Source organism: Seriola aureovittata, chromosome 11, assembly GCF_021018895.1.
Source record: "Seriola aureovittata isolate HTS-2021-v1 ecotype China chromosome 11, ASM2101889v1, whole genome shotgun sequence".
Lineage (NCBI taxonomy): Eukaryota > Metazoa > Chordata > Actinopteri > Carangiformes > Carangidae > Seriola > Seriola aureovittata.
In genome coordinates, this window is record NC_079374.1 from 3,074,247 (window position 1) to 3,098,444 (window position 24,198).

At 43.7% G+C, this 24,198-nt stretch overlaps 4 protein-coding genes across 4 annotated transcripts; 2 read left to right on the forward strand and 2 right to left on the reverse strand.

The window, feature by feature from the left end:
• Positions 1 to 923: 923 nt before the first annotated feature.
• Positions 924 to 6,013, forward strand: lcmt2 (leucine carboxyl methyltransferase 2). The gene is made up of 14 exons (XM_056389072.1): positions 924 to 1,118; positions 2,051 to 2,175; positions 2,524 to 2,605; positions 2,707 to 2,887; positions 3,012 to 3,168; positions 3,291 to 3,480; positions 3,585 to 3,692; positions 4,301 to 4,388; positions 4,484 to 4,711; positions 4,799 to 5,044; positions 5,136 to 5,233; positions 5,329 to 5,516; positions 5,607 to 5,742; positions 5,843 to 6,013. The coding sequence occupies exons 1-14, from the start codon at positions 1,071 to 1,073 to the stop codon at positions 6,005 to 6,007; spliced, it is 2,040 nt and encodes a 679-aa protein (XP_056245047.1). The 5' UTR covers positions 924 to 1,070; the 3' UTR covers positions 6,008 to 6,013.
• Positions 6,014 to 6,268: 255 nt separating this feature from the next.
• On the reverse strand, positions 6,269 to 7,730 carry crygs2 (crystallin, gamma S2). Its single transcript, XM_056389519.1, has 3 exons — positions 7,722 to 7,730; positions 7,270 to 7,563; positions 6,269 to 6,556 (listed from the first exon to the last, which is right to left on the reverse strand). The coding sequence occupies exons 1-3, from the start codon at positions 7,728 to 7,730 to the stop codon at positions 6,284 to 6,286; spliced, it is 576 nt and encodes a 191-aa protein (XP_056245494.1). The 3' UTR covers positions 6,269 to 6,283.
• Positions 7,381 to 16,577, reverse strand: tbccd1 (TBCC domain containing 1). Its single transcript, XM_056389073.1, has 10 exons — positions 15,900 to 16,577; positions 15,319 to 15,383; positions 14,973 to 15,239; positions 14,611 to 14,772; positions 14,320 to 14,436; positions 13,712 to 13,961; positions 13,430 to 13,616; positions 12,822 to 13,352; positions 11,410 to 11,657; positions 7,381 to 7,512 (listed from the first exon to the last, which is right to left on the reverse strand). The coding sequence occupies exons 2-9, from the start codon at positions 15,379 to 15,381 to the stop codon at positions 11,444 to 11,446; spliced, it is 1,791 nt and encodes a 596-aa protein (XP_056245048.1). The 5' UTR covers positions 15,382 to 15,383; positions 15,900 to 16,577; the 3' UTR covers positions 7,381 to 7,512; positions 11,410 to 11,443.
• Positions 16,578 to 17,046: 469 nt separating this feature from the next.
• Positions 17,047 to 23,515, forward strand: dnajb11 (DnaJ heat shock protein family (Hsp40) member B11). Its single transcript, XM_056389076.1, has 10 exons — positions 17,047 to 17,238; positions 17,782 to 17,938; positions 18,989 to 19,086; positions 19,312 to 19,444; positions 19,593 to 19,735; positions 20,941 to 21,023; positions 21,108 to 21,165; positions 21,268 to 21,379; positions 21,554 to 21,713; positions 22,358 to 23,515. The coding sequence occupies exons 1-10, from the start codon at positions 17,165 to 17,167 to the stop codon at positions 22,420 to 22,422; spliced, it is 1,083 nt and encodes a 360-aa protein (XP_056245051.1). The 5' UTR covers positions 17,047 to 17,164; the 3' UTR covers positions 22,423 to 23,515.
• Positions 23,516 to 24,198: the final 683 nt, after the last annotated feature.

Here is a 24,198-nt window from a genome sequence, read left to right on the forward strand (position 1 = left end):
AAATATGATGATTCTCAGGCAGCTTCTGGGGTTAAAAGGGCCTCTCTTCTATTATTTCTAAGCAGACTTATTGGCCTAGAAACATCTCAGTTGTTGCACAAGTAGGTTCATTGAGGAGAATGTTTTATGTTTTGTTTTTTTGTCCCTTTTATGTTCAGCCATAGCTCATAGCCACTGATATAGATATAGATAAAGACACACAAAATGACTATTAAAAGGTGCAGAACGACCACAAGAATAATGGTATAATATTAACCATTTTAAATATTACGCACAGAAAAGTGAGGCAGTAGCATAGCACAAAAATCTGGGCCCTCAGCGCCCACTGAGGCTGCTGCCGCCTTTGCTTCTTAAAATATTCATTGTCATACCTGAACCTGCAAGTAAACATACATGTAATCAGCTATGAAGTGTTTATAATGCATTTAACAAAGTCTGCTCAGTGGTAAAACTGATCAAAAACACTAGTAAACACATTTGAACATATTTCAAGAGCGATGACTTGTTAAACATTATAACCATTTATAATTGTATCCTATAACGCATAATATAACAGGCAATTTGGTATTATTGTTGCAAATCTAATTTCTGTGTGAACTGCTTGAAATACTTTTAGGAGCCACTTTCTGATCTCAGCTTGTTTGAAGCTCTCAGTAACGTGCAGCCGATCATACACACCAACTTTAAACTATCCTGAAACAGGAAAACTTCAAATATTAAGATTGGAGAGAAAAAATAAACTTAAAGGTTTTTAGGAAAAGGCCTACTGAGGTGAGGGCCCTCTCCATGTTGGATCCCTGAGTGTTTACTTCCTCCAGTAAATCTCTTAAATGTCCAATTATCTGAACGGAGTTTTGAACGGCTGTAGTTGCAGCCTCCAGGCCGCAGGGGGGCGCAAGAGCGAAGGGAGGGCGGCGGGAATACGGAAGTCTTGACCACGTGACGGATGTTTGAATTATTTTGACCCGTGCTCTACCTGTCATGGAGGTGTTCAGGGACTTCAGCTGAAACTGTCCCGGTAAAGCTCATTTCCTGCTCGGTGTCTCCGTGTGTGACGGTTTAACGACATCATGTCAACGACCAACACGAAGAAGAAGAAGCAGGGGAGAGACACCGCGGTAACGTCCACCTCACCCACTACTGATATATACAGTCAAGTACAAGTATAATATGAATAAAACATATATATATATATATATATAATATATATATAATATACTGTGGTGAAAAACCATAAGTAGATTTAAGCACTTGTACTTTACTTTCCATTATATGCTGCTGTATATTTTCACAGTGCTACAATTCAGATGTGCATATTGTACATATACATTTATTTTACATCCTAAATTACATTTTCACATTTAAAACCCTGACTTTAGAAAACACACAGTGATGGAAAGTAGTGCAGTGCATTAACTCGTTTACTTATTCCCATTTTAAACTATTTCTATGCCTCTACTTCAACTGTCTGACAGATACAGTTCATAGATACATGCTAGATTAGAAATTAAAACAAAACATAGTGTTTCTGTTTTTAATAACTAATGTTTTATAGATTTTTTTCCTTTTATAAGAACAAAAAACACAGACAAGAAAAAATATAAGAGAAACAAAAGTAGTAAGTAGCAACAATAGAATGATAATAAAAACAATAATAATATTCATACATAAACATAGATTACGTTGTTGGCCAGAAAATGAAGCAGATTTTGATAATCTAATCTTCATTGTAAATCTTTTTTGTTTTTTAAAATCTGATGTGATAATTACATGATGAGTTTTATATTACGTCTTCCACCAATGAAAATATAAAGCTTTGTAATAAATTAAACAGTCTATAAAATGCAACAACAGCTCAATGGTACTTACACATGAATACATCAGTAATCTAATAAATCACTGATTTTTGATGAGTTTTCTTTAAGTGGAGGACTTTTACGTGTGATGGATTATTTTTACAGTGTGATATTATTATTTTTACTTACATAAAGTACCTGAATACTTACTGGCATTGACACATCTGATGGCTCTGTTTCGTGGCTTGACCCAGGTGCAGGGAACCAACGACAGCAGTGTGGTGAGCAAGGTGTCTGCTGCAGCGCAGGGATACTTCCCCGACGTCTTCCTGCAGCACTTTGTGTGCAAAGTGTCCAGAAGAGCTCCGCTCATCAACAGGTCGGCCGACACCTTTAAGCTCATCGGACTGAACGAACGATCAGCTGCTTTATTTTTCTGAATTCATCAGTTATTCATTTGGTTCATAAAATCCCAGACAAAAGCAAAATCGACCAACAAACTGTTTTAAAATCAAACACATTTAGATTATACTGTGGGTGAGACAGTGACAGGTAATAAAATGTAATAAGTGATATGATACTGGTCTGTCTGTGCTTTCTCTCCTCTGGGGATGTTTGTGTCACAGAATGTGAAAAACAGTAAAGAGAGAAATAAAGGGATCCATCAAATGAATTAGAAAAATAAGGTTGTACATATCAGACGCTTCAGTTGAGTCGTGTGCTTCAGGGGTTACTACGTGCGCTGGAGAGCCGTGGATCACTGTGTGACGAGGTTTCTACACATCACTGAAAACTGCCCCAGGAGGCAGGTGAGTTCACAGGTCACTGTCACTGTGTTTTGTTGGAGGGTTTTCAGTCTGAAGAAATCCGTCACCTCCTCCTCTGTCGTCGTCTTTCCCGCTTTCTCTAGATTCTGTCGCTGGGCGCCGGGTTCGACTCGTTGTATTTTCGCCTGCACGCAGACGAAGCGCTTCACAGAGCTGTTGTGTTCGAGGTGGATTTCCCAGATGTCGCTCGGCGAAAGACCGCCCTCATCACTTCTAACATCACACTGAGGGGGATGTTAGACCCCCATTTACCTTCTGCTACAGGTTTGTGATGTCAGCACACTTTCTCTGTTCAGAAATCCAGCCTGAAACACACTTGTTATTCGAGTGATGCTAGATTTTATCAGCTCGTGTGTGTGTGTGTGTGTGTATGTGTGTGTGTGTTCAGGACCTGTTTACGTGTCCAGTGGTCAGTACCGTCTGCTGGGGTTGGATATCAGAGAGGAGTCCCAGGTGGAGGAGGCTCTGGGTGCAGCCGGGTTGGACTGGGCTGCTCCGACTCTAATTCTCTCTGAGGTGGTGCTCACCTACATGGAAACACAATGGTAAACACATCTGTAAAACGAGAACGAGGACTTCATCAGCGTGTGTTTTCATCACAGGATCACAACATCTAGACAAATGGTCAGGATCATCCGGTGTGTGTCGTGTGTCGTGTGTCTTCCAGGTCAGACGTCGTCATTAGCTGGGCGGCAAAGCTCCTTCCTCAGTCTCTCTTCGTAATGTACGAGCAGATCCGTCCACACGACCCCTTCGGTCGGGTCATGCAGGATCATTTCCTGAAACTAAACTCAACCCTGCACGCCTTGCGACAGTACCCAGACGCCGCCGCACAGACACACAGGTTCCTGGACAAGGCCAGTATACATATATATATATATATATATATAAATTAAAACTGTTAGAGTGTAGAGGACAGGTTTACCTAACTGATGTGTGGTGCCTGTGTTTGTGTGTTCAGGGCTGGGAGCAGTGTGTGTGTCTGGACATGAACGACTTCTACCTGGGGCTGGTCCCTGAGGAGGAGAGGAGCAGAGTGGAGGTCCTGGAGCCTTTTGATGAATATGAGGTGAGCTGAGTCTGAAAAGCATCTTATTTTGGATTGAATCTAACTTTATTGTGAAAACCCAGTGGACACACAAGGTAGATCACAACATCACGGCAGGAGGTTCTTCCATGGTTACACCTCCGCCTGCTCCGTTAGCGACTTGTTCTATTCCTGCTTTTAGCTTGTGTCAGTCTGAGGTTTTCTCTGCATCTTATTAACGTTTTAACGTTTCATAAAAAAGTTTTTTACTAAAAACATTTAAAAATGTGCTTTATGACACTATCTACGGCGGCCCTGAGAGCTCAAACACATGACGACACATGAGCTGCTAATACTCACAACACAACGGAAGTGTTTCCAGGAGACACTGAAAACCATCATGTGTTGTAAATAACAGAAACATGTCCTCCTGTATTTTAGCACTAGGACCCATAAACATAAACTATAGCATCATCAACATGTTCATGTGTTGTATGTAAACATTATAACATGTAAATAAACAATTGAATGCAAATCTCTTCTTCTCTTGTGTGAAATGTGTTGTTCTACAGTTTGTGTATAAAAACACAAAGGTGCTTTAAAGTGATAATATCAGACACTTCACAGTCCGTGTGTCTGTCCGTCCTCAGGAGTGGCATCAGAAATGTTCCCACTACTTCGTCCTCACTGCGTCTCGAGGCTCCTTCACAGCTCAGGCGTTACTCACACATCCTGCAGGTAGCTCCCGCCTTCACCTTCCGTAACGTCAACTTGGCGTCTTTAAAACTCTTTTGTTTCTGAGTCTGAGAACGTATTTCCTTGTTTTTCCTCAGTGTCTCCGGTGGCGTCCATGAGCCCGTCGTGGAGCCCTGCAGCCCTGAGTGTGAAGACTCTCCCGGTGTGTATGGAGGGGCTGGGGATGGCCTCCACCTGGCTGAGTCCAGGGCAGGTCCTGCTAACAGGAGGCTCCAGCAGAGGAGGCAGGGGGGCAGTGACCAGACTCCTCCTCCGAGGCCGGGGAGGCTGGAGCTCCGTCGGCGTGGAGCCGTCAGTAGATCTGGGTGAGGACCACCAGCTCTGTAGAAAATCACTGATTCAGAGAAGCAGATTTTTCAACAACAGCTGGTTGTCGTGTTGTCCTCCCGCAGGTGTCCGGCTCTACCACACCGCCACGTCTCGCCCCCGAGGAGCTGTTGTGGTCTACGGAGGCCGCTCCTCTCCTCTCAACCCAATCACAAGCCTTTTCAGAGTAAAGCTGGACCCCTGTGCTCCGCCGGGTCCTGGAGACCCGGAGCACAGAGATGCAGTGAGACTGTGTGCAGAGCAGATGGTCTGTACGGGTGACCCACCGCCGCCAAGATGGAGGCACACCGCTACCAACGTCAGTCATAAAGGTGAAATAACAGAAGCCGTATCAGATGATTTCTTTCTTTCTCTTTCTTCTTTTTTCATCCTCACCAAACTTCTCCTTTTTTTCCTCTGCAGGGAAAGACTTCCTGTTTGTGTTTGGTGGAAAGAATGAATCACAGGCCGCTCTGGGTGACGCCCACTTCCTGTGTCTTGACGAGCAGCACTGGACCGAGGTTTGCCCTGTTCATGTGATCTCTACATTAATGAGGTTTTAATGTCCCACACAGTGAGAACACCGAGTTCATCTCTACTTTAAATCCTGTTACAGATCTCAGTAGAGGGTGCAGCTCCAGAGGCCCGCCACTCGCACTCAGCCTGTCCACATCAGGGAGGTGTGGTGGCGTTCGGAGGCCTGGACAGAAGGGGGGTCCTGTTGGGGGACTTGGTCGTATTAAGACCCACAGACAGAGGCTTCTCCTGGGAAAGGATAGAGGTGCAGCCTCCTCCTGTTCCCAGGTCTGTGACTAAAACTTCACAACATCCAGACGCCGCCCTGAAGCTGAAACACGGTTCATAAGGTCTGATGTCATGTGATGTTTGTTTTAGATACTCTCACTCTGCCCATGTGATTGGTGAGAAGCTGGTGGTGGTGGGTGGAGTTTGGCTGCATTCAGACGGCGTGCCGGGCGTCGTGGTGATCGACCTCAGCACGCGGAGCAGCGTGGAGCTCAGACTGGACACGGTCAGTTACCTTGAACTGGAGCCGGTGGACACACAGTGTGTTTGTGTTTGTGTTTGTGTCGACATGATGCTGATTAATAAATCCCTGTGCTCCTCTGCAGACCTCGGTGCCCTGGCCTCTGATGCTCCACTCTTTCTGCTCGGAGCCGACAGACTCAGAAGAACCTGAGCTGGTCCTGATAGGAGGGGGAGGGAACTGTTTCTCCTTCGGGACTCATGTCAACCCTCGGCCCGTCACCGTGGACCTCAGACCTGCGCTGGGATAAAAGTGTTTCTATCCCCAAATCAGTGACTTGATCCTCCCTCCTGGATGATGCAGATTAACTGACCTCAGACCAGATGTAGTTGTTACTGAGCTCTGCAGTGTGGATGTCTTAAGAATGCGAGGACACACAATGAGACATTAAAGGACTCTTTAAACGTCAGTCAGCTTGCTGGACAGGTTTTTATTTGTGAGACCTCAGAAAATCAGAGTCCAGAGACTCAAAGTGCCCTGACATGGATTATAGCAAGTCTTGACATGTTTTTGGATGGAGGGTGAATCATTCAGTGAAGCGCCTGAAGGACTGGACTGTGGGGTTGATGGCACCCCAGTCGCCAGGCTTGCGGTACTCCCCCTTCTCCAGGAAGTACTGGCGCCCGCGGTAGTTGGGGTGCTCGTAGAAAACCCACCAGCCGTCGAAGACCTTGCAGGAGTTGACCTCCCGCCAGCGGAACTTCTCCAGGAGGGAGGGGCAGTCCTCTGTGGCCTCGAAGGCCTGGCCCCCGAAGTCTGCCTTCTCATAGAGCTGCATCTTGTACAGGGTCCCACTGGTCTGGAGGGTGACGGGAGGGAGGGGGTGGAGAAGAGAGGCAGACAGCAGGGGAGCAGGTAGTAGATGGTTAAAATAGAGGACGGGTGGAGAGTGGTGGAGGTGGGAGTTAGTGCAGGGGGGTGGGGAGGAATGGGAATGGAATGTGGGGTGAGAGAAAAGGGTAAGGGGGGATATATAGGGAGATGAGATTTGCATCTAACAAAAGGAAAATATGTTTATTAGCATTTCTAAGCAGCATAAACCGTCACCTGTGGACGCGGCTCTACACGGAGGTATAAACCACTTATTAAATGCTTGTAAATGGATCAGTGTCTGGAGCGTCGTGCTGAACTCCACATCAGTTAGATAACCGACTTTAATCAAACACCGTCCCTCAGTGTTTGCATTCTGCTTTTCGTCCCTTTGCAATAGTACAACACTGGACACGTGCGGCTTGTACTAACGATATTGATTTTTGTATGAAAGTGGTTTCCGCCTCAGGCTGTGGGTCAGCTGGACCAGAGCCTGACCCACGTATCGGCCTCCATCGACAAAGCCCTGCAGTCACTGGTAGCATCAGCGCTAAAGCATGATCTGTTTGACGTGATCTCTTCCTCGTGCGCTCGCTGCAGCTTTCATCAGCTCGTGACTCACAGCAGAGGAGAGATCTTACTGTCAGTTAGGTTTGTGCAGGTGGTGGTTAATGAAAACATCTGCACACATGTCTGACTTACAAAGTGGATCATCTTGCAGGAGCTGAGGCGGTCGTTGAGTCCCATCCAGCGCTGGTACTCTGGGTACTCCCCCCTGGTCAGGACGTACTGGTAGCCCATGAAGTTGGGCCTCTCGTACACCACCCAGGCCCCGCTCTCCACGCGGATGGAGTTGCAGCGGCTCAGGTAGGTGTGGAAATCTGAGCAGTCGCTGTCGCACTCGTAGCGGCGGCCCTGGAAGTTCTTGTCCTCGTAGAAGACGATCTGGGGAAGAACACACGGCCATCTTAGATCTCGTACATTTCTGTTTTGAAGCTTTAACCTCCACCTGAGTAAAAGTCATCAACACCTACTCCTGCAGGAAACTCCTGACCTGTAAACCACATGAAAACATCCCTGCAGAGAGACGCCTGACTTCACTGCTTCCTGCCACAGTGTTACCTGACCGTGTGTCAACGCCAGGCTCCACTCACCCTGCCCATCTTGGATGTAATGTGTGGGATGGCCCTGGTGATGTTAAGTGATGGTGATGATGGTGGTGATGGTGGTGTTGGTTCCCCTGAGGTCTCGATATTGCGATGTCCCCTCACCGGTCCTTTTATACCCCCCCCCAGCTTTCCTACGTTTCTAAACAGCAACAGTGGAGGTGAAAGGGGAACAATCGCTTTGTCATGAAAATGAGATCCAAAAATTGAGTCAGTGATTCTAGTGCTATTCAGTTTTTCCAGAAAAGCGAGGAAGGATTACGGCATAATGGCCGGGCATGGTAAGCGTCCATTGACCCCCACTTTCTCTACTGGCTGGGTCCAGTGCCCACCACCGCCACGCCACGCCACCCACCCCCCTCTCGCACCATGTTACTCATGCCAGCTCCACCAGTTTGCCCCCACCTGGTGAGGACCTGCCAACTCATGACTTATTTCTGCCTTATGGATGAATCCAGACACACTCAAGTAAAGGCTGTGTGTGTGTGTGTGTGTGTGTGTGTGTGTGTGTGTGTGTGTGTGTGTGTGTGTGTGTGTGTGTGTGTGTGTGTGTGTGTGTGTGTGTGTGTGTGTGTGTGTGTGTGTGTGTGTGTGTGTGTTGTCTTATACATCACATATATTTTATTGTGTATTGGGTAATTATTACTGTGTCCATTTTAAACAGCATTTTACTATTAAAGTTGTTCATTCTGCAACTAATTTCAGTTATTTGATATATTTCAGGCTTGTGATTATAAATGCATCACATTATTCACTCAGTGGCCACTTTATTAGGTACACCTGAACAAACGAATGCAATTCAATACAACAGCGCTGCCATTAATTCAATCTTTACAAAGTTTATAATCAGTTTTTCTTGACATTTTTTTAAACGTCTCAATTCAATTACAAATTTATTAATGACGTCACAGTTAAATGTGGTGATGGACTCGACTGCATTGTATTTACATACTTCTCTTTAACTGTCGTACACAATGCATTTATAATTTGTCATCTTATTGTCTACCTGGTTGTGTATTTCAATGCACATTTAAATGCATTTAAATAAACACTGATCGATGATATAAATACATATCTGCAGTGTTGGAGAGACGTGAACTACATGTATTTAAATTAGTAGTTTAACTACATTTTGCAGACGCTTGCAGGTAGTTCAGCTACATTCACGTGTGCACAAGGATTCACGTAGTTCATTTACTTTTGTGCCGTTGTAGGAAATTTTATTAATTAATATTTTTATTTTATTATTAGTCCTCTGGTGTCGTTGAACCCCCTTTGACAAGCCCCCCCCCCCTTTTTTTTTCATCCTAACCACTGTGATGTCATACCCAGGAAATGCATTTGTCAGGAAGTCCAGACCGCACATTTGATCTGAGTGTACTGCATGTGCAAAAGCCAAGGGTGAGCGTTGCTCAGTGGTCACACAGCAATGACATCATGGATAAATCTGGATCTCAGCCTGAGGAAGAATCGCCATGGTTACAATTAAGCAGTTACTGTTTACAAATCCAAAGCTGACGTTCCACTTTCCCATAAACAGTGGTTTATTTACACTGTTTGTTTATGTAAATACAAATCTGAATTTATAGTTAATATGCTAATGCTGATGATATTTATTTTTCTGTTGTCAGTTCTCACTTGTAAATGAGATCTCGATCTCGATGTGACTTCCTGTTTAAAGTATAAATGAAGGGGCAGCGTATTAGAAACGCATCTGAATATAATGCAGTCCACCACAGCATCTCTAAATATGACCTCAGTGCTGACACATATGATGTAACTAACACCTTCACGACAGTGTCAACAAAATAAAACTACCAGTTGAACCATTTGTAAGATTCATGCCTTTCTCTCTCAGTTCGGTTCATGTTGCTGCGTCCGAAAGTAAAAACAGAATCAAAACATCAAACCAATAAGAAGGACGTAACTTTATTTATTTTACTTTAACAATCACAACTACATTGTGCTCTTCAAATAGTAAAGTGTGTGTGTGTGTGTAAATCTAAGGGTAAGTTTTCAAAGTAAGGGACAGCAGTAAGGCGTTTTAAAGTGTAACCACTTTTCATCATGAAAGTGAAGAAACACGTTCCAGCATTTAGATTTTTTAATGTGAAATAATATTTTAACAACATGTTTTTATTAAGTGCAACTTCTCTCATCTTCCTGTAACTAATTATAAAACGCTGCCTTGACGACACTTGCAGCAGCTCAGTTGATGCGTGCTGTAAATAGAAGTGAGGGAGGTGTTAAAGGTTAAAAATGGTCCTGGAGGAAATGTCGATTTATGAAAAATATTCTCACCAAAAAGCTCAAATATACATATTTATACAGGTGAATTCATACAAAAATAAACGTATTTAGCGACTGTTCTGCAAACTGACCGAAGTTTGTTAAATTAAAAGGAAAAGTCTGCAATAAATCACAGAGCAGGAAAATCTGCTGCTGTGCTTTCATGTTGTACCTGTGGCCACATCAGAGTCAGTGATGCCAGAGCAAATATTTCCTTTGGACAGATGGTGGAAACACAGACAGTGATACCTACACCCGAGGTGTGGCCAGAACATACAACATGCTTGAGAGGTTCAGAGCGTGGAGAACAGGTTGTTGGAGCTACAGGTTGTTGACTTCCCCTCGACTACGTCCTGAACCAGTAACCCAAGGTGCACTAACATGACCTTCACACCCAAAGTGCTGAATTTGACTTCCCGTCTATGTTTGGACGTTGCAGTTAGTCCCAAAAAAAATAATGTTAATATTTCTTCGTTTCCTCCGTAATGGAAAAATGCTTCTTTGCTAATTTTTCATATTGTAATAACACAGAAAAATACTACGTCCTGAGCCAGTAACTGTGACCTTAAAACCCAAAGTGCTGCATTTATTAAACATCTACATTCTCCATCTTTAAATGCACGTATGTTTACTTCCCTAAATTATTTTTATTTATTTATTTTTACTGTAATTAGCAGGTAGTTTTTTACATGTGGGCAGAGTTTGAGAGAAAATGGTGACACTTCAGACAGCACTCACCACAATGAGCCACAGCTTCCTCTAAAGCTGAAACCCCCATGGTCACCAGTGCTGCAAGTTAATGTTCCTGCAATTCCTGTAGAAACATTAGAGTTTACACAGGATTTTCTTTATGTACCTTAATGCACGTTTGGAGAATTATCATTACATTAAGAGAAAATATCTTAGGGCCTGTCTGACAGATCTCTCAGCCTCGTCACTCCTCAGATTCTCCAACCTTCTAGATTGTCTGTGTCCAAAACATTTCATTAAGCAGTAAAACCCAAATCCAAGCTTGTTCAAAAATGTGTCCCTTTAAAAGTTGGTGGTGACTTCGCAGACCTGTGTGTTTCTTTAAGTCTACACCTCCCATTAAAGATGTGGTTTTACAACATGCCAATCCACTCCCCACTCGCCTTCGACACAGTAAGAATAACAATAGCTGCCTTTTCTTAAGCAGGAACAGTCAAGCAGCCGATGCCAGCTCCACACTCCAGAATGAGTGGGACATAAGTTGCTGTGCAAGTCTGGATCAACAGCTCCAGACTTGTCAGAGTGAGTCGTAATCAACCCACAAACGAACAGTACAGTAATACTTGCAGTAATGTCAGTAATGTCAGTAAATGTCAGTAAATGTCAGTAATACTAGATGCAGACTGTGTGTTCGTACCGTCGTGCTGCACTAATTTATGAGACCCAACAATTCAACAAGCCATGGGTGACTGTCTCACTGGCCGCCCGTTCCTCATGTGTTTGGTGTCGTTAACCCGGGGCGTGTCCGTCGCAGGCCCGTTGGAGTCCTTTAAAGAGGCTATCGTGGTTGGGATGAGGCTGTCCAGTTCCTGCCTGTTCCCCGTTTCCAGAAGCCACTCGTGGAACTTGACTTCCACCAACTCCTGGAACTGACGCTTCTGCTCCCTTCAGGACAAACACGAGAAATCAGTTACTACAGAAAAACAACAGAGGGAAACTACACAGCAGGAACAGGGCGGGATGTGGAAGAGAGAGATTAGTGTTAAAATATCCTAATATAGAAATCAATCCCTGCTGTTCCTGTGCTGTCAGGGTCAGGTGGAGTTACAGCCCCTGCAGCCAGTTTTCTGACACTAATGCCTCCACTAGACTCCATCATATCTCCCCAGCTGAGTGACTGACTCACTTTCTGATTGATTTCTGGAATGGCTGTTCCGTTATAACTTTCCACTCATTAAAACAGCGCCGGATGATGGAATAATAAAACTTATTTTTACACATGCATTGATGATGAGGCGCCAGTTGCACAAAACACCTTAAGTTAAGAGTTTACTTAAAGTCTGAGTTAAGGGTTCCTTGAAATAAAAACAGGTTGCACAAAAGACCCTTAAGTCTTCTCCTTAAGGTTCCCTTAAAATGTTTTCTCCTAATCTTGGTCTTACACTTAAAGTCAGTTAAACTAAGGAAAAAAACGTATTATGCGTCTGACTCTGTCTCAACCACAACAGTTCCACGTGCATTCACTAAATGTTACCAGCTTCCCAAAAGAAACTTAACACTTAAGTTAAGTGTGCTCGTTGAGTTTTCTACTAAAGTATGGCACTTAAGGTTTACCGTCTCCTTAGCCGAGGGAGATGCTTAAGGGTGTTGCACAGAACCTCTTAAAAGGTTTCCTTAGTCACAAAGTTAAGGCATTTACAGTAGTAAAACTCTACTGCATCGTTCAGGGTGTGTCCCGGTCGGGGAACTCTTCCTGGGAACTGATTCATTTTCTTTATTTATCACTATGAACTCGGCCAAGTTGCAGTTAAAACAGAGTCTGACGTACCTTCTTTCCTTTGATTGCTAAGGTCTTTTGTGCAACAGCTTAACTGACTTTAAGTGACTAAGATAAGAAGAAAACCTTAAATACTTAAGTGAACACTGAGGATGAAACTTAAAAGTGTTTTGTGTGAGTGTTTTTATTCTAAGGAAACCTTACCTCAGACTTTACGGGAAATCTTAACTTAAGGTGTTTTGTGCAACCGGCCCCAGGTGTTTAAGTTCTATTAGATCAAATGGTTCCACTCATTAATGATGGTGTGATTAAGTGTTTGATTTGTGACTCACTTGTTCAGCCGAGCCTCCGTCACAGTTTTCTGCCAGTTCTGGATTCTCTTCTGCTTTTCATCGAGCACTGCCTGGTACGGAGGAGGCAGACCGCTGGGCACTTCACACGTGTCGCCCTCCATCTGGAAAGGCACAACCAGCGTGTGGAACTCAGCCGGGGGCAGCAGGCGGTAGCAGGCAGGGTCCGGGTTGGACGACGCATTGAGCGAGGGGTTGACGATGCCCTCGGTCCCCAGGAGCAGGGGTCGATCCCAGGCATTGGGGACCACAGCCAGCCCCACGCTGGCCATGTGATCCTCCAGGGAGGGGTAGAAAGTGTGGAAGGGTCCCAGTGTAATGTCTGTGTTTCCAGGTAGGAGCAAGGGGCGGGTGGGCGTCAAGGCGTGGAGGGTGCAACGCGAGGATGCTCCAATAGCGATCCTGCCGGCTACGCACACCACCCGCACGTTCTGGCAGCCGTGGATGTGGACGCTGGTCTCCACGGGACCCAGAACCACGGTGCTGTCGCGGCATTTGTCCAGGCTGACGGATCTGGAGGAGCAACGAAAACCATGACAGACGAACTGTTTCCCAAAAACACAACTTATATTAATAGAAGCTGAACTTACCTGAGAGGTGAGAGGAGGTATATGAATGCATCTGAGCATCTGTGGATCTTGATGTTGGCCCCGGTCAGCCTGTCCGAGGTTTTAGCCAGAGTCTGTTTGAAGACTTGGGACATTAGCACCATCTTACTGCCAGGTGGAGCCATGTGGGTGTTCCTTGCTATTTTGGCTCTCTTCATGGCCCCCTCCACTACAATGCACAAACACACACTGTCAAAAAAATGCAGACAGACAGGTAGAGAGAGAGGGATGACTGTGCCGACACACTTAGCATACACAGGATACCTTGTTGAGCCCAGGCTAGTTTCTTGCCTGAGTGCAGGCAGGCGGTTATCCCGAAGGGGTTGAGTGTGAGGCTGTGCTGGAGACACAGGAGAAGCTTGTGCAGGGGGAATGAGCAGCTGAGTGTGGAGTAGCCAGCTTGTGTCTGGAGCGGACCTTTGGTCAGCAGTCTGTGGACGGGCTGAACGGCTTTGCCACGACAAACCGAGCCCTCCAGGAGCAGACCCAGGCTCCGCACAGCATCCAGCGATATCTGATAAAAGATAACAAAGTCAGACACAGTGCATGAAATGTTTGAATAGTTTGTTTTAGAAATTTATCTCAGTCAAAACACAGATGATTGTATCTACAAAACATACAATAGCTATTCTTTAAGCACAGATTAAAAAGTAACACATGCTTTGCTTTTGAGGTAATGGAGATTAGACGTCACAGTATTTTTTACTCTCAGAGGCTTCTCATTAAATCTGCACTGAACAATGAGCTAACACTCACTATAAAACTCTGTAGATTCATCTCTATGAGCGACCAATTTCACATTTGATGTACTGTTCTTGTTAAAATATCTATTATAGCTGCTGTAAGTTTTCTGGCAGGATGTGTGCTCAGACCTGGCAGTCTCTCAGGGCCTGTCCAGACTGTGACAGCTGTCCTGGCTCCACCAGCAGCTCCAGAATCTCAGCTAGATGGCTTTGGACAAATGACAGGTGGGCCTGATCGTCCCAGTTCTGCCGCACCAAACACAAACAAAGAAAAAGAACTATGAGTGGCACATCAGAGGACAACAGCAATTGGGCTTTAAACTTTTCACTGGGTGGCAGTTAGTAATCAGAAGTACAGAACAATGCCAAACATGCAACAATGATATCAGTCTGTCTTTTGTCCTTCACAGTAACAGGGACCTTGTTCTGAGAGCTGGTCTTGGCCTCTCGGTCTGATGGGGAGGGGGAGCGGGTACGATGATGACTGGGCCACTCTTCACCGATCAGGGAGGTGCGCAGAGACACACGGTTCAGCTGCTGGATGAAGAGGAAGAGGAGGAACTGCAGTGTGTCCACAGACAACTGAAGGAAAAAGAGCAGAAACCAGGGTCACATATCAATGAGTAGCTCCTGCTCACATCTGAAAGCACCTGTTACAACATAAACCTCTGCCTGGGGCAATGAGCACCACAGCCGCATGAAGGAGGAAGACGTGATACAAAAAGGTGAACTGGGATGATGAGATAGGATTACAATCTTAGGTACACTGAGCCATTATTCACCTTGTTCCTTTGTTGGTCCAGCTCGATTTTGGACGAGCACTGGGAAAGAAACTCTGCCCACTCCAGCCTCTCCTCTGGGGTGTGACCTACGAGGATGTCAAAGGTCTCAAAGTAGAGCCATGCAAGGTCTTCTGGGAGCTGTAGCTTTCCACAGGCAATATGCCTCCACATGGGCCAGCCCAGAATGGGGAAGCAGCCGTCCCGCGTTCGCACATAAGTCGCCATCTTGCGAAGATAGTGCAAGCTGAGTTTGGAGGAGGGGGCCACCTGCAATGGCATTAACTCCAGTTATTTACATCCACTGGATAAAATCATTAGATTAAATAGTAGGTAAAAGTATATTCACCTGCAGGGCGCCCAGTAAAAAGGGCTCCATGCGTGGCCATATGCTCACACTGTCTGCCTCCATGTCTAAAGAGAAGGGAAACAGAAAAGATGTGGAAGTTGAAGACATAATACATTGATATACAAGAGTATCTTCAGTATAAGCAGCAGCCTTTCTCAACAACCAGCTATAATGGGGCTGAAAACACAAGTACACAGCCGTGATAATAACAAAAAGTCTTGTTTACATCTCGTTATATGTTTAACAGGGTTGCAAACACTTCCTGTAACATACGTGACGCTGTGACGCTCCCATGACAACAGCTGCTGTTCATGTCATCAACACCTGACTTGGCATCATAATAAAAACTTTGGCTAACTAAGCTGCTCTCAGCTCAAACAACACAGTCACACAGAAAATAAAATAGTGAAAACATTAACTATGTTTATGTATTTATGTATATAAAAGGCAGCTGACGGCGGGAGAATCGTTGTTTCCTTTCAACGTTAACTTTACAACAGTATTCCCTCCAGCGTTAACTTAGCAGCCGTTAGCCGCAGATGCTAGCAAAGGAGACACAACTGCGGTTGGTTGGTTCTTACTTTCAGCCTTTGTCCTCGTCCCGGCAGCAGCTGGATCCGCGGGTCGAGTCCAACATAAGTGACGTGAAGATGAATCCTGTCGATGCGGTTTGTAGCGGTTAGCGGAGGACCGGAGAGTCAGACTCACATCTGTAGCTCTTCCTATTTGGCGCCTCCTCTGCGCTCAGACCTGATGTGACATCTGTTGCGCGCAGCACTCGGAGGCGCGCTTTAAGCTGCATTCAAGTCATGTCGGCAAAATGGGAAGAACGGCCACCACACTGCTCAAACTGGGGAGTGTTAGCCATGGTAAGTGTTAGCACATTTAACAGTTTTGTTTTATCTTATTATTTAGGTGTTATTTTATTTGTTTGTTTTTTTTTTGATTTTTTTTTTTTTTTTTTTTTTTTACAATTTTTGTGATTTTCACAAACAGAAACTTCGGCTTTATTCCAACAACTGATAACTAATGACCGTTAAAACCAAATGTTATCTACAGCTAGAGAGAAACTTTTTTTTCTCAATCACTTTCATTTTTTCGCTTTCAATATGAAAATATATATTTAAAAAAAAAAAAGACGTGAAACAAAAGACGTGAAACAACCACAAAATGCAAAATGAACACAAAGTGATGCAAAACAACCACAAAGAGGCATGTAAAAACTTCCAAGATGCTCAAAATTACCACAAAAACACAAAATTACCTCAAAGAGTTTCCAAGCAACCACAAAGACACAAAACAACTGCAAACAATAGTCCTGTTTTCACTTTGGGTGCCTTACTGTTTTTAATTGAATGTGAATAAATCTGCTAATAAATGTTAAAAATAAATGTAACTGTAAATGTAGGAGCCTCTTGGGTGGGCTCTGACATGTCTGTGCCCAAGAGCCCATCGTGTCCTAATCCGTCCATGACTTGGAGATACTGTTGGTGCCAGAAATTCCTGATGTCCCCGACTCGGGAATGAAAACCCGGAAGCTGACGTCAACGTTTTTCCCTCACTCGGCTAGTCATAATTACGATGTAATCGATATGACGTGAACGCGGCATCAGCCTGCGCTGTGGGCCGACATCATATCTCATGCGATACTCAAAGAAAGGACGGGAGGTGTTTCTTTAAAAGTGGGCGGGGCTTCGGCCGAGGGGCGGGCTTACAGACATCCAGTGGGAGGGCTTTCCCTGACAGGAGGAAGAAGGCTTGTGACTGGACTGGCAGCGGGATCCAACCTTCAAAAGCCGGCTGTCTTTTTCGCTGCTCCCTTTTAGAAATACTGTGGATCTGACTTATGGCTGCCAAAGGGATGAATCTGTGCAATGTGTGCTGTTTACTCCTGTATGTCATCACGGCGGTGTTTGCGGGGTAAGTGTGTCTGTGCTCGGACACAGCGGTGAAACAGCATCGCCAGCTGGTACACATGTTTCACTGTGATTGGTCTAAACCTGTTCTACATGTGTGGAGCAGCCTGACACACCGAGCTACTGGCAAATAAGCAATCCTGTTTTATTGTTATCGGATTTAACGTTTACATTCAGCTCATAGTTTTGGATGACTAGCTAGCTTAGCTTGCTAGCCTTCGAAGCAGTAGAAACTAAACCGGCTGTAGCTAGCTATGGTCCTTAGCTCCTCCAGAACTTGCCTGAGAATCGGCACAGTTTAAAGTTTTCTTCCGCTTAAAAGCAACTCAGTGATAGTTAGCTGTTCATTCAATGACACGTAGCAAACAGGAACTGCTAATGGTGAATTCGGCGTAGTTAATTTTCCAGTGTAAACATATTTAGGCTAAAAATCTGGGCTCAAATTAAAGCCCACAGCGTGCAGATGGCTGGCTAAAAGTAACAGCAGTGTTAGCTACAGCTCCAGGTGCCTCTGCGTAACCTCTCTCATCTTCCATCTTTCATGTAGGCGAGATTTCTACAAGATCTTGGGGGTGAGCAAGAGCGCATCAGTCAGGGACATCAAGAAGGCCTACAGAAAGCTGGCTCTCCAGTTACACCCGGACCGAAACCAGGACGACCCAAAAGCTCAAGACAAGTTTGCAGACCTTGGTGCAGCTTATGAGGTGGGTGTAAACTGTAGCTGTCGTTGTTGTGCTGGTGTCAGTGATAAGTGAAGGAGGGGTCGTTTATTTTCCCTTAGAAAGGTCGTTGTATTTTACTTAACTGACAGGAAACCGTGTTGCAGCTTTTGTTTGGGAAACAGCACCGATACAAAAGTCTTTTGTACGCTGGCTATTTGGTTGTTGTTAGAAACGGTACTGCCGCTGTGATTGGTCGACTAGACTGTGTGGCTGCATCTGATTGGCTGTTACGCTGCTCAGCTGGCACTCAGTAAAGCCAGACGTGGATCTGTGGGAGTGGATCTATAAACTGTTTAAATGTCAGTGTGACACTTCATTTAAATATTTGTTAGCAGTATGTAAACGTTTAATAAAAACGGGATAATGTAGTTATCAGCTGTTATAAAGGCATTTTAAGTGTGTATGTACTATAATACAGTGTAGTATAGTGCATTATATTACCAGTATATATGGGTTATAGTCCCTATTTATATTTATAGTTTATTTAGTATATTTAGTTATCATGCAGAATTAAGCATTTATTGCATTGATTGTTATTTACCTGCCTCATTGTTTTTGTGATTTATGTGAAGCACCTGCTGCAACAGGGCAATTTCCCCATGGGATTAATAAAGTGCCCTACCTACATACCTACATACTTAGTTTCTTAGTACTTCACATACATCACAGCCACGGGTTACTCATAAGTGGCAGCTGTTTTATAAACACATAATAAATGACAACATAGTAAAATACAGTATGACTTACACTTCTACAGTTGTATGTAAAAGTTTGTCCAAATTACACATTTTGTTGATTTTTGAAGTTCAGCAAAGAGACTAGATTAAAAAAAGAAACTTTCTTCAAACGTTAGTGCATGGGGGTGGAAACATGATTCTTTGTGGTTGTGTAGCAGCCAGTGATGTGTGTTTGGTAATATTCGTGTGTAGAATTGCATTTGGTCGTGTTCTGGTTCCGCACGCTGCTTGAAATGAGTTAAAAACGCTTTAGATTTTGGTTGTTCTGTGACTAAGCTGGTGTTTTTAATTGTAGGTGCTCTCGGATGAGGAGAAGAGGAAACAATATGACGCTTACGGAGAAGATGGGCTCAAAGAAGGTCACCACAGCTCACACAACGACATCTTCTCCAGGTTGGTGTCATTAGCTCAGGTGGTTTTCTACAGGACTGATGGGCAGTGGGAGAGTTCACTCTAGCAGCTAAATGTCTAATGTAAGGTCAACTTAAAGGGCTGGTCCACCCAAAACACAAAAGCAAATTCAAACATCTAGCCTTGCAGATAATTTGGTCACATTTTCCCACATTTTGAGAGATCATATGTGAGTCTATTGATGTCACTCCTTCCCTCCCTCTGTAGCTTCTTTGGGGATTTTGGGTTCATGTTTGGAGGCAACCGACAGCAACAGGACAGGAACATTCCCAGAGGAAATGACATAATACTAGACCTGGAGGTCACGCTGGAAGAGGTGTACTCCGGGAACTTTGTGGAGGTAAGGAGAAAATCCAGTTCTCTGAATCAACAATTATTATAACGCAAAAATGTAATTAGTTACAATTGTTTGTGTGTGTGTGTGTGAAAGACTTAATTTCAGATCATTTAAGTTCTCACACTGCAGATCTTGTTGATCCATCATACAGGTTGTGCGTAACAAGCCTGTAGCTAAAGAGGCTCCTGGTAAGAGGAAGTGCAACTGCAGACAGGAAATGAGGACGACGCAGCTCGGACCTGGACGCTTCCAGATGACCCAGGAGACGGTGTGCGACGAGTGTCCCAATGTAAAGTAAGCGATTGCTCGTGGTGAAACTCCTGTTCCTGCTGGGAGCACGCAACACACCCGACGACTGATTTTACACACTGTGGAGAATCTATATCACTTGACTTCAGGGCTGAACAATTAATTGCAATATTAATCGAAAACACAATACGGCCAAGTGCAAAATCCAAGTCACAAGAGCTGCAGTATTTTTCAGTGAAGTGAGTTTTACGTCTTCACTGTGTTCCTGACTCCACTATTAAATAAGGATGACTCATTCACACCCATTTGTCAGTTTATTAGTAGCTAAATCTGATGCAGTCTAATCCAACAGTCCTGGAATGAATCCTCCTTCATGAAGGTTATAATGTTCAGTTTTTGTTGAAACTGATTTGGAGCTATAAATAGCCACAGCTCTGTGAAACAGTCGCGTGTAATGACAGCTGGCGTTGTTGGAGAACCTCACAGACACGACACAGTCAGTGAAACTGGTCTGATGATCAGTGGAGCAGCCAGACGTATTGATAAGCAAACAGATACTCGCGGGCTCGTCTGCATCCGTTTATAGTGAACAGTTCCACGATGATTGAGATTTATAGATCAGAAGCAGGCGTACATGGAGTGATGGTTGTATACGTTTCTGTTTTTGTGTGTATATAGTTCTTTAGTTGCATCTGGCCACTGTTAACAACAGAAAAGTTATTATTTACTTTATCAGTTTAACCCTCTTTAGTTTAGTTGGAGTAAGCTTTGTAATTCTGAGTATTGTTGCTATGGCAATCCAGCAGCCCACACACACTGATTTCAGAATGATGTTGGCCTTTTATACAAACCTAACTGACATCTACTGTCCCGGCCAATCACAAACAAGTATTTTTATGACCATTGTTTAACACAGTAACTTAAAAATATTAGATTTTCACGATTTAGAACATTAGCTGCACATGCCAAGGAAAACATCCACAGTCAGTCTTCACTGTGTTCCTGATTCAACTATAACAAATTAGGATCATTTATTAGATTATTTATTGGATCGATCAGCCTGCAGTAAATCCTCCTTCATGAAGGTTTTAATGTTTTTGTGGAAGCTGTTTTGTGTTGATTCAACAGTACGATCATGTTGGAGGCTGCAGTTTGTAGTTGCAGCAGGTGTACCTAATAAACTGGCAGCTGTGTGTATATTAGAGGTGGCTACTCACAACACGTTTTCCATGATGTCTTCTCAACCACAGGCTGGTGAATGAAGAGAGAACCTTGGAGGTAGAAATTGAACAGGGAGTGAGAGATGAGATGGAGTACCCTTTCATCGGAGAAGGTGAGTTTACATGGAGCCGAATGTCAATTAAATGAGTTTGTTTTATTATATTACCTGGTCTTACTGTCTCGTGTGTGACCACAGGGGAACCTCACATCGATGGCGAGCCTGGAGATCTGCGCTTCCGCATCAAAGTGTTGAAGTATGAACAAGATTTTTTAATTACTGCTGTTGTGTGTCTGTCACGTAGGACATATTAGTCAGGATTTGATTAGTGAGATACTAACGGGGCTTTTCTCTGTAGACATCCCGTGTTTGAGCGCAGAGGAGATGACCTGTACACCAACGTCACCATCTCCCTGGTGGAGGCTCTGGTCGGCTTTGAGATGGACATCGTACATTTGGACGGACACAAGGTTCAGCACAAACATGTTCTTTTTACAGAGCTGCTCTAAAAGTTTTCTTTACAGTTTTCAAAACAAAAACAAAAACAAAACTATATTTGAAGTTTCATTTTATCAAAACAAAGAGGAGTTTGTGATTGAATGTTCCAGTTGAATTGAATAGTTGCATCTTTCTTTGCCCGACAGGTCCACATAGTGAGAGACAAGATCACTAAACCTGGTGCTCGCATGTGGAAGAAGGGAGAAGGTCTCCCAAACTTTGACAACATCAACATCCGGGGTTCCCTCATCATCACCTTCGACGTGGAGTTCCCTCAGACGCAGCTCGATGACCAGCAGAAAGACGGTGAGCACGGAGGAAGTGACGGAGGAGGTGCTGAGACGTTTGCTCTGAAAGGATCAGTGTTGGGAAAAGTTACTTTACTTCATAACTCAAGCAGGGAGGAAAGACAAGGAGGATACTATAGGTGCATTACAGTGTTTTAAATGTAAAGTTCCACACTGGAGCTGAACGTCCGAGTTAACATCAGTGTTTTAAAAGGAGTAAGACGCTGTTTTAAAGTCGACAGATTAATTTCCCAAAGAGAAATGCCAGGAAAGTTGGAGTTGTTAACAAATCCATTAATAAACACTTGCACCTGTTTATAACCACATTATAACTTGTTATGAACCATTCATAATGTTATACTGCATATCAATAGTTAATAGGAAGAGTCAAATTAAGTGTTACCAAAAAGATAATAGATTTGTGACTTGGTCATAGACTTCTGCCAATATACGATAATATCGCAATATTTCCCATAATATGCAATATTTTTTATATTTCAATTCTTTTTAACCAGACTTTATAATAATTATGCCTTATTAAAAAAGTAACTGAGACATATATACATTTATACAATAATACAATAGTGTAATTATATTTTAACCCCCAAACAAACCCCCTTTTTCTTTGAGATGTTGTTGTTTACAGTTGTGATTGTGTTGCAGGTATCAGGAATCTTCTGAAGCAGGGCTCTGTACAGAAGGTTTACAATGGACTACAAGGATACTAACACACCAACAGACACAACCTGGACTGAGTTATCTGCCACACACACACACACATACACACACACACACACACTCTCACAACATGTTCAATCAACAGGAGCGTGCTCCATAATTCTGGCCAGGGTGTATTTATTATTTTCAGATTGTTCTCAGGATGGCTTGAACCCAATTTTGGTTTTTACTTTTTAATGTTCCACATCTTGTCAGCAGTGGCACGATTTGCAGATGTTTTATTTTGAAAATGTACAAATGGAAAAGATGCCATGTCTTTGTTGTACTTTCTACCCCCCCCCCCCTTTGTTTATTCTAAAAAAACCAAATTCACCTGTTTATACCTGAGTGAAGCGTTTAGATCAAACACTGTCGACACTCACTCACTACATCTGCTGAACGTCAGAAGAAGAAGAAGAAGAAAGTCCACTTCCAACATTTGAACAATTTTCAACCTGTGGAAGACCAGAAGTTTCTCCATTTGGTCCTTTTATTTTTTTTGTTTCTTTTCTTTTGTTTTAAATGAGTTTCATGAATGTAACAGCTCCACCTGTCGAGTGATGCTCTGGTCAGATTCCTGTTCAATAAGACTTTGTAAATAGGGAAGAACAAAGCTCATCTGTTTGTTGTGTTTTAGTTTTCCTAATTTATGTTGGCTCTTCCTCGTCTGTTTGCATTTGCCGCGTTGTGACGGGAGAGCTGTCCTCACTGCACAACCCCCCCCCCCCCCCCCCCACGCTCGCTGTGACAAGAGTTGACCTCTTAGATCAAACAGTGAAGTTTTATTATTTCGGAGGAACGGTGGTTTACACCTCCTCCAGCACCACTAGACTCTCTCCCTGTCTGGGCTCAACACCTCCAACTCAAAGGGACTTCACACCATCACGTATCAGCATCCCTGTTGGTATCTGCTGGCTGGTTTGGTTTATAACAATGTGGTTTTAGGGTTTTCCCTCCTCTCTGTTTCTACTGTCGACTGTAACGCTGCCTCACAATTTTATGAGAGAGTCCCGGCCTTAATGTGAACGACTTGGCCATTTTTACTGAGTGTTCTAGGGGATAATGTACTTTTGACTGACAAAATAAATAAAGATTTCTACAAAGTCTGGTGAGATGTCGTACCGCAAATTCACCAGTAGAGGACAGCAGAGTCTAGTTAATGGTTAATGTGTAAGTAACCCTTGACCTCTAGCTGCAGTGAGTGTCACGAGAGGAGGTGAGGTAGCGCGGTCAGCACGAAGCCTGAGATCTTTAACTCACAGTAAAAACTAATTATTTTCAATTTGTATAATTAAGAGAATTAGGATTCATTATTTGTGGTTATTGGTGAGTTCATGTATTTTTCTTGGCCAGTGAAACACAACACAAACACTCTGACTGTAGTGTCGATTTCAATTCAGTTCACAATCAGGAACAGCTGTGTACACTGTTGATTGTTATGGTGGAAAATAATAATAGACAACAACAACAAATGTTTTTGGAAAATAGACAATTTTCCAAAGAGCTGTTACAGGGTTACGACTCAGAACTAGTGATGATTAAACTTGTATTAGGAGATTTATTTCAACACTTCTGGGCAGCACAACAAACTATAAACACAACACTGAAAGATTATCACCTTATAGAGCTTAAGTTAAATGTCTATTCACATATCCAGCAGACACAGAGCAACATTAGCATTCATTTAGTATTCACTCTCTCTCCTCTCCTTGTTCTGAATAGGGGAATATTTGGCCCTGTAGCTGCTAAATGCTTCGCTGTGATCACTGACGAGTTGCTAACGTAAC

Excerpts from the sequence above, each read along its gene's own strand:
- dnajb11 (XM_056389076.1), top strand. The coding sequence starts at position 17,165 with ATGGCTGCCAAAGGGATGAATCTGTGCAATGTGTGCTGTTTACTCCTG. Across the intron at positions 17,239-17,781 it reads ATCACGGCGGTGTTTGCGGG|GCGAGATTTCTACAAGATCT; the intron begins GTAAGTGTGTCT and ends TCTTTCATGTAG. Across the intron at positions 19,087-19,311 it reads CACAACGACATCTTCTCCAG|CTTCTTTGGGGATTTTGGGT; the intron begins GTTGGTGTCATT and ends CTCCCTCTGTAG.
- crygs2 (XM_056389519.1), bottom strand. Across the intron at positions 6,557-7,269 it reads CCTGCAAGATGATCCACTTT|ACCAGTGGGACCCTGTACAA; the intron begins GTAAGTCAGACA and ends GTCACCCTCCAG.
- tbccd1 (XM_056389073.1), bottom strand. The coding sequence starts at position 15,381 with ATGGAGGCAGACAGTGTGAGCATATGGCCACGCATGGAGCCCTTTTTA. Across the intron at positions 14,773-14,972 it reads TGGACCAACAAAGGAACAAG|TTGTCTGTGGACACACTGCA; the intron begins GTGAATAATGGC and ends TTTTTCCTTCAG. Across the intron at positions 13,353-13,429 it reads TACCTCCTCTCACCTCTCAG|ATCCGTCAGCCTGGACAAAT; the intron begins GTAAGTTCAGCT and ends TTGCTCCTCCAG.
- lcmt2 (XM_056389072.1), top strand. The coding sequence starts at position 1,071 with ATGTCAACGACCAACACGAAGAAGAAGAAGCAGGGGAGAGACACCGCG. Across the intron at positions 2,176-2,523 it reads AGAGCTCCGCTCATCAACAG|GGGTTACTACGTGCGCTGGA; the intron begins GTCGGCCGACAC and ends CGTGTGCTTCAG. Across the intron at positions 3,481-3,584 it reads CACACAGGTTCCTGGACAAG|GGCTGGGAGCAGTGTGTGTG; the intron begins GCCAGTATACAT and ends TTGTGTGTTCAG.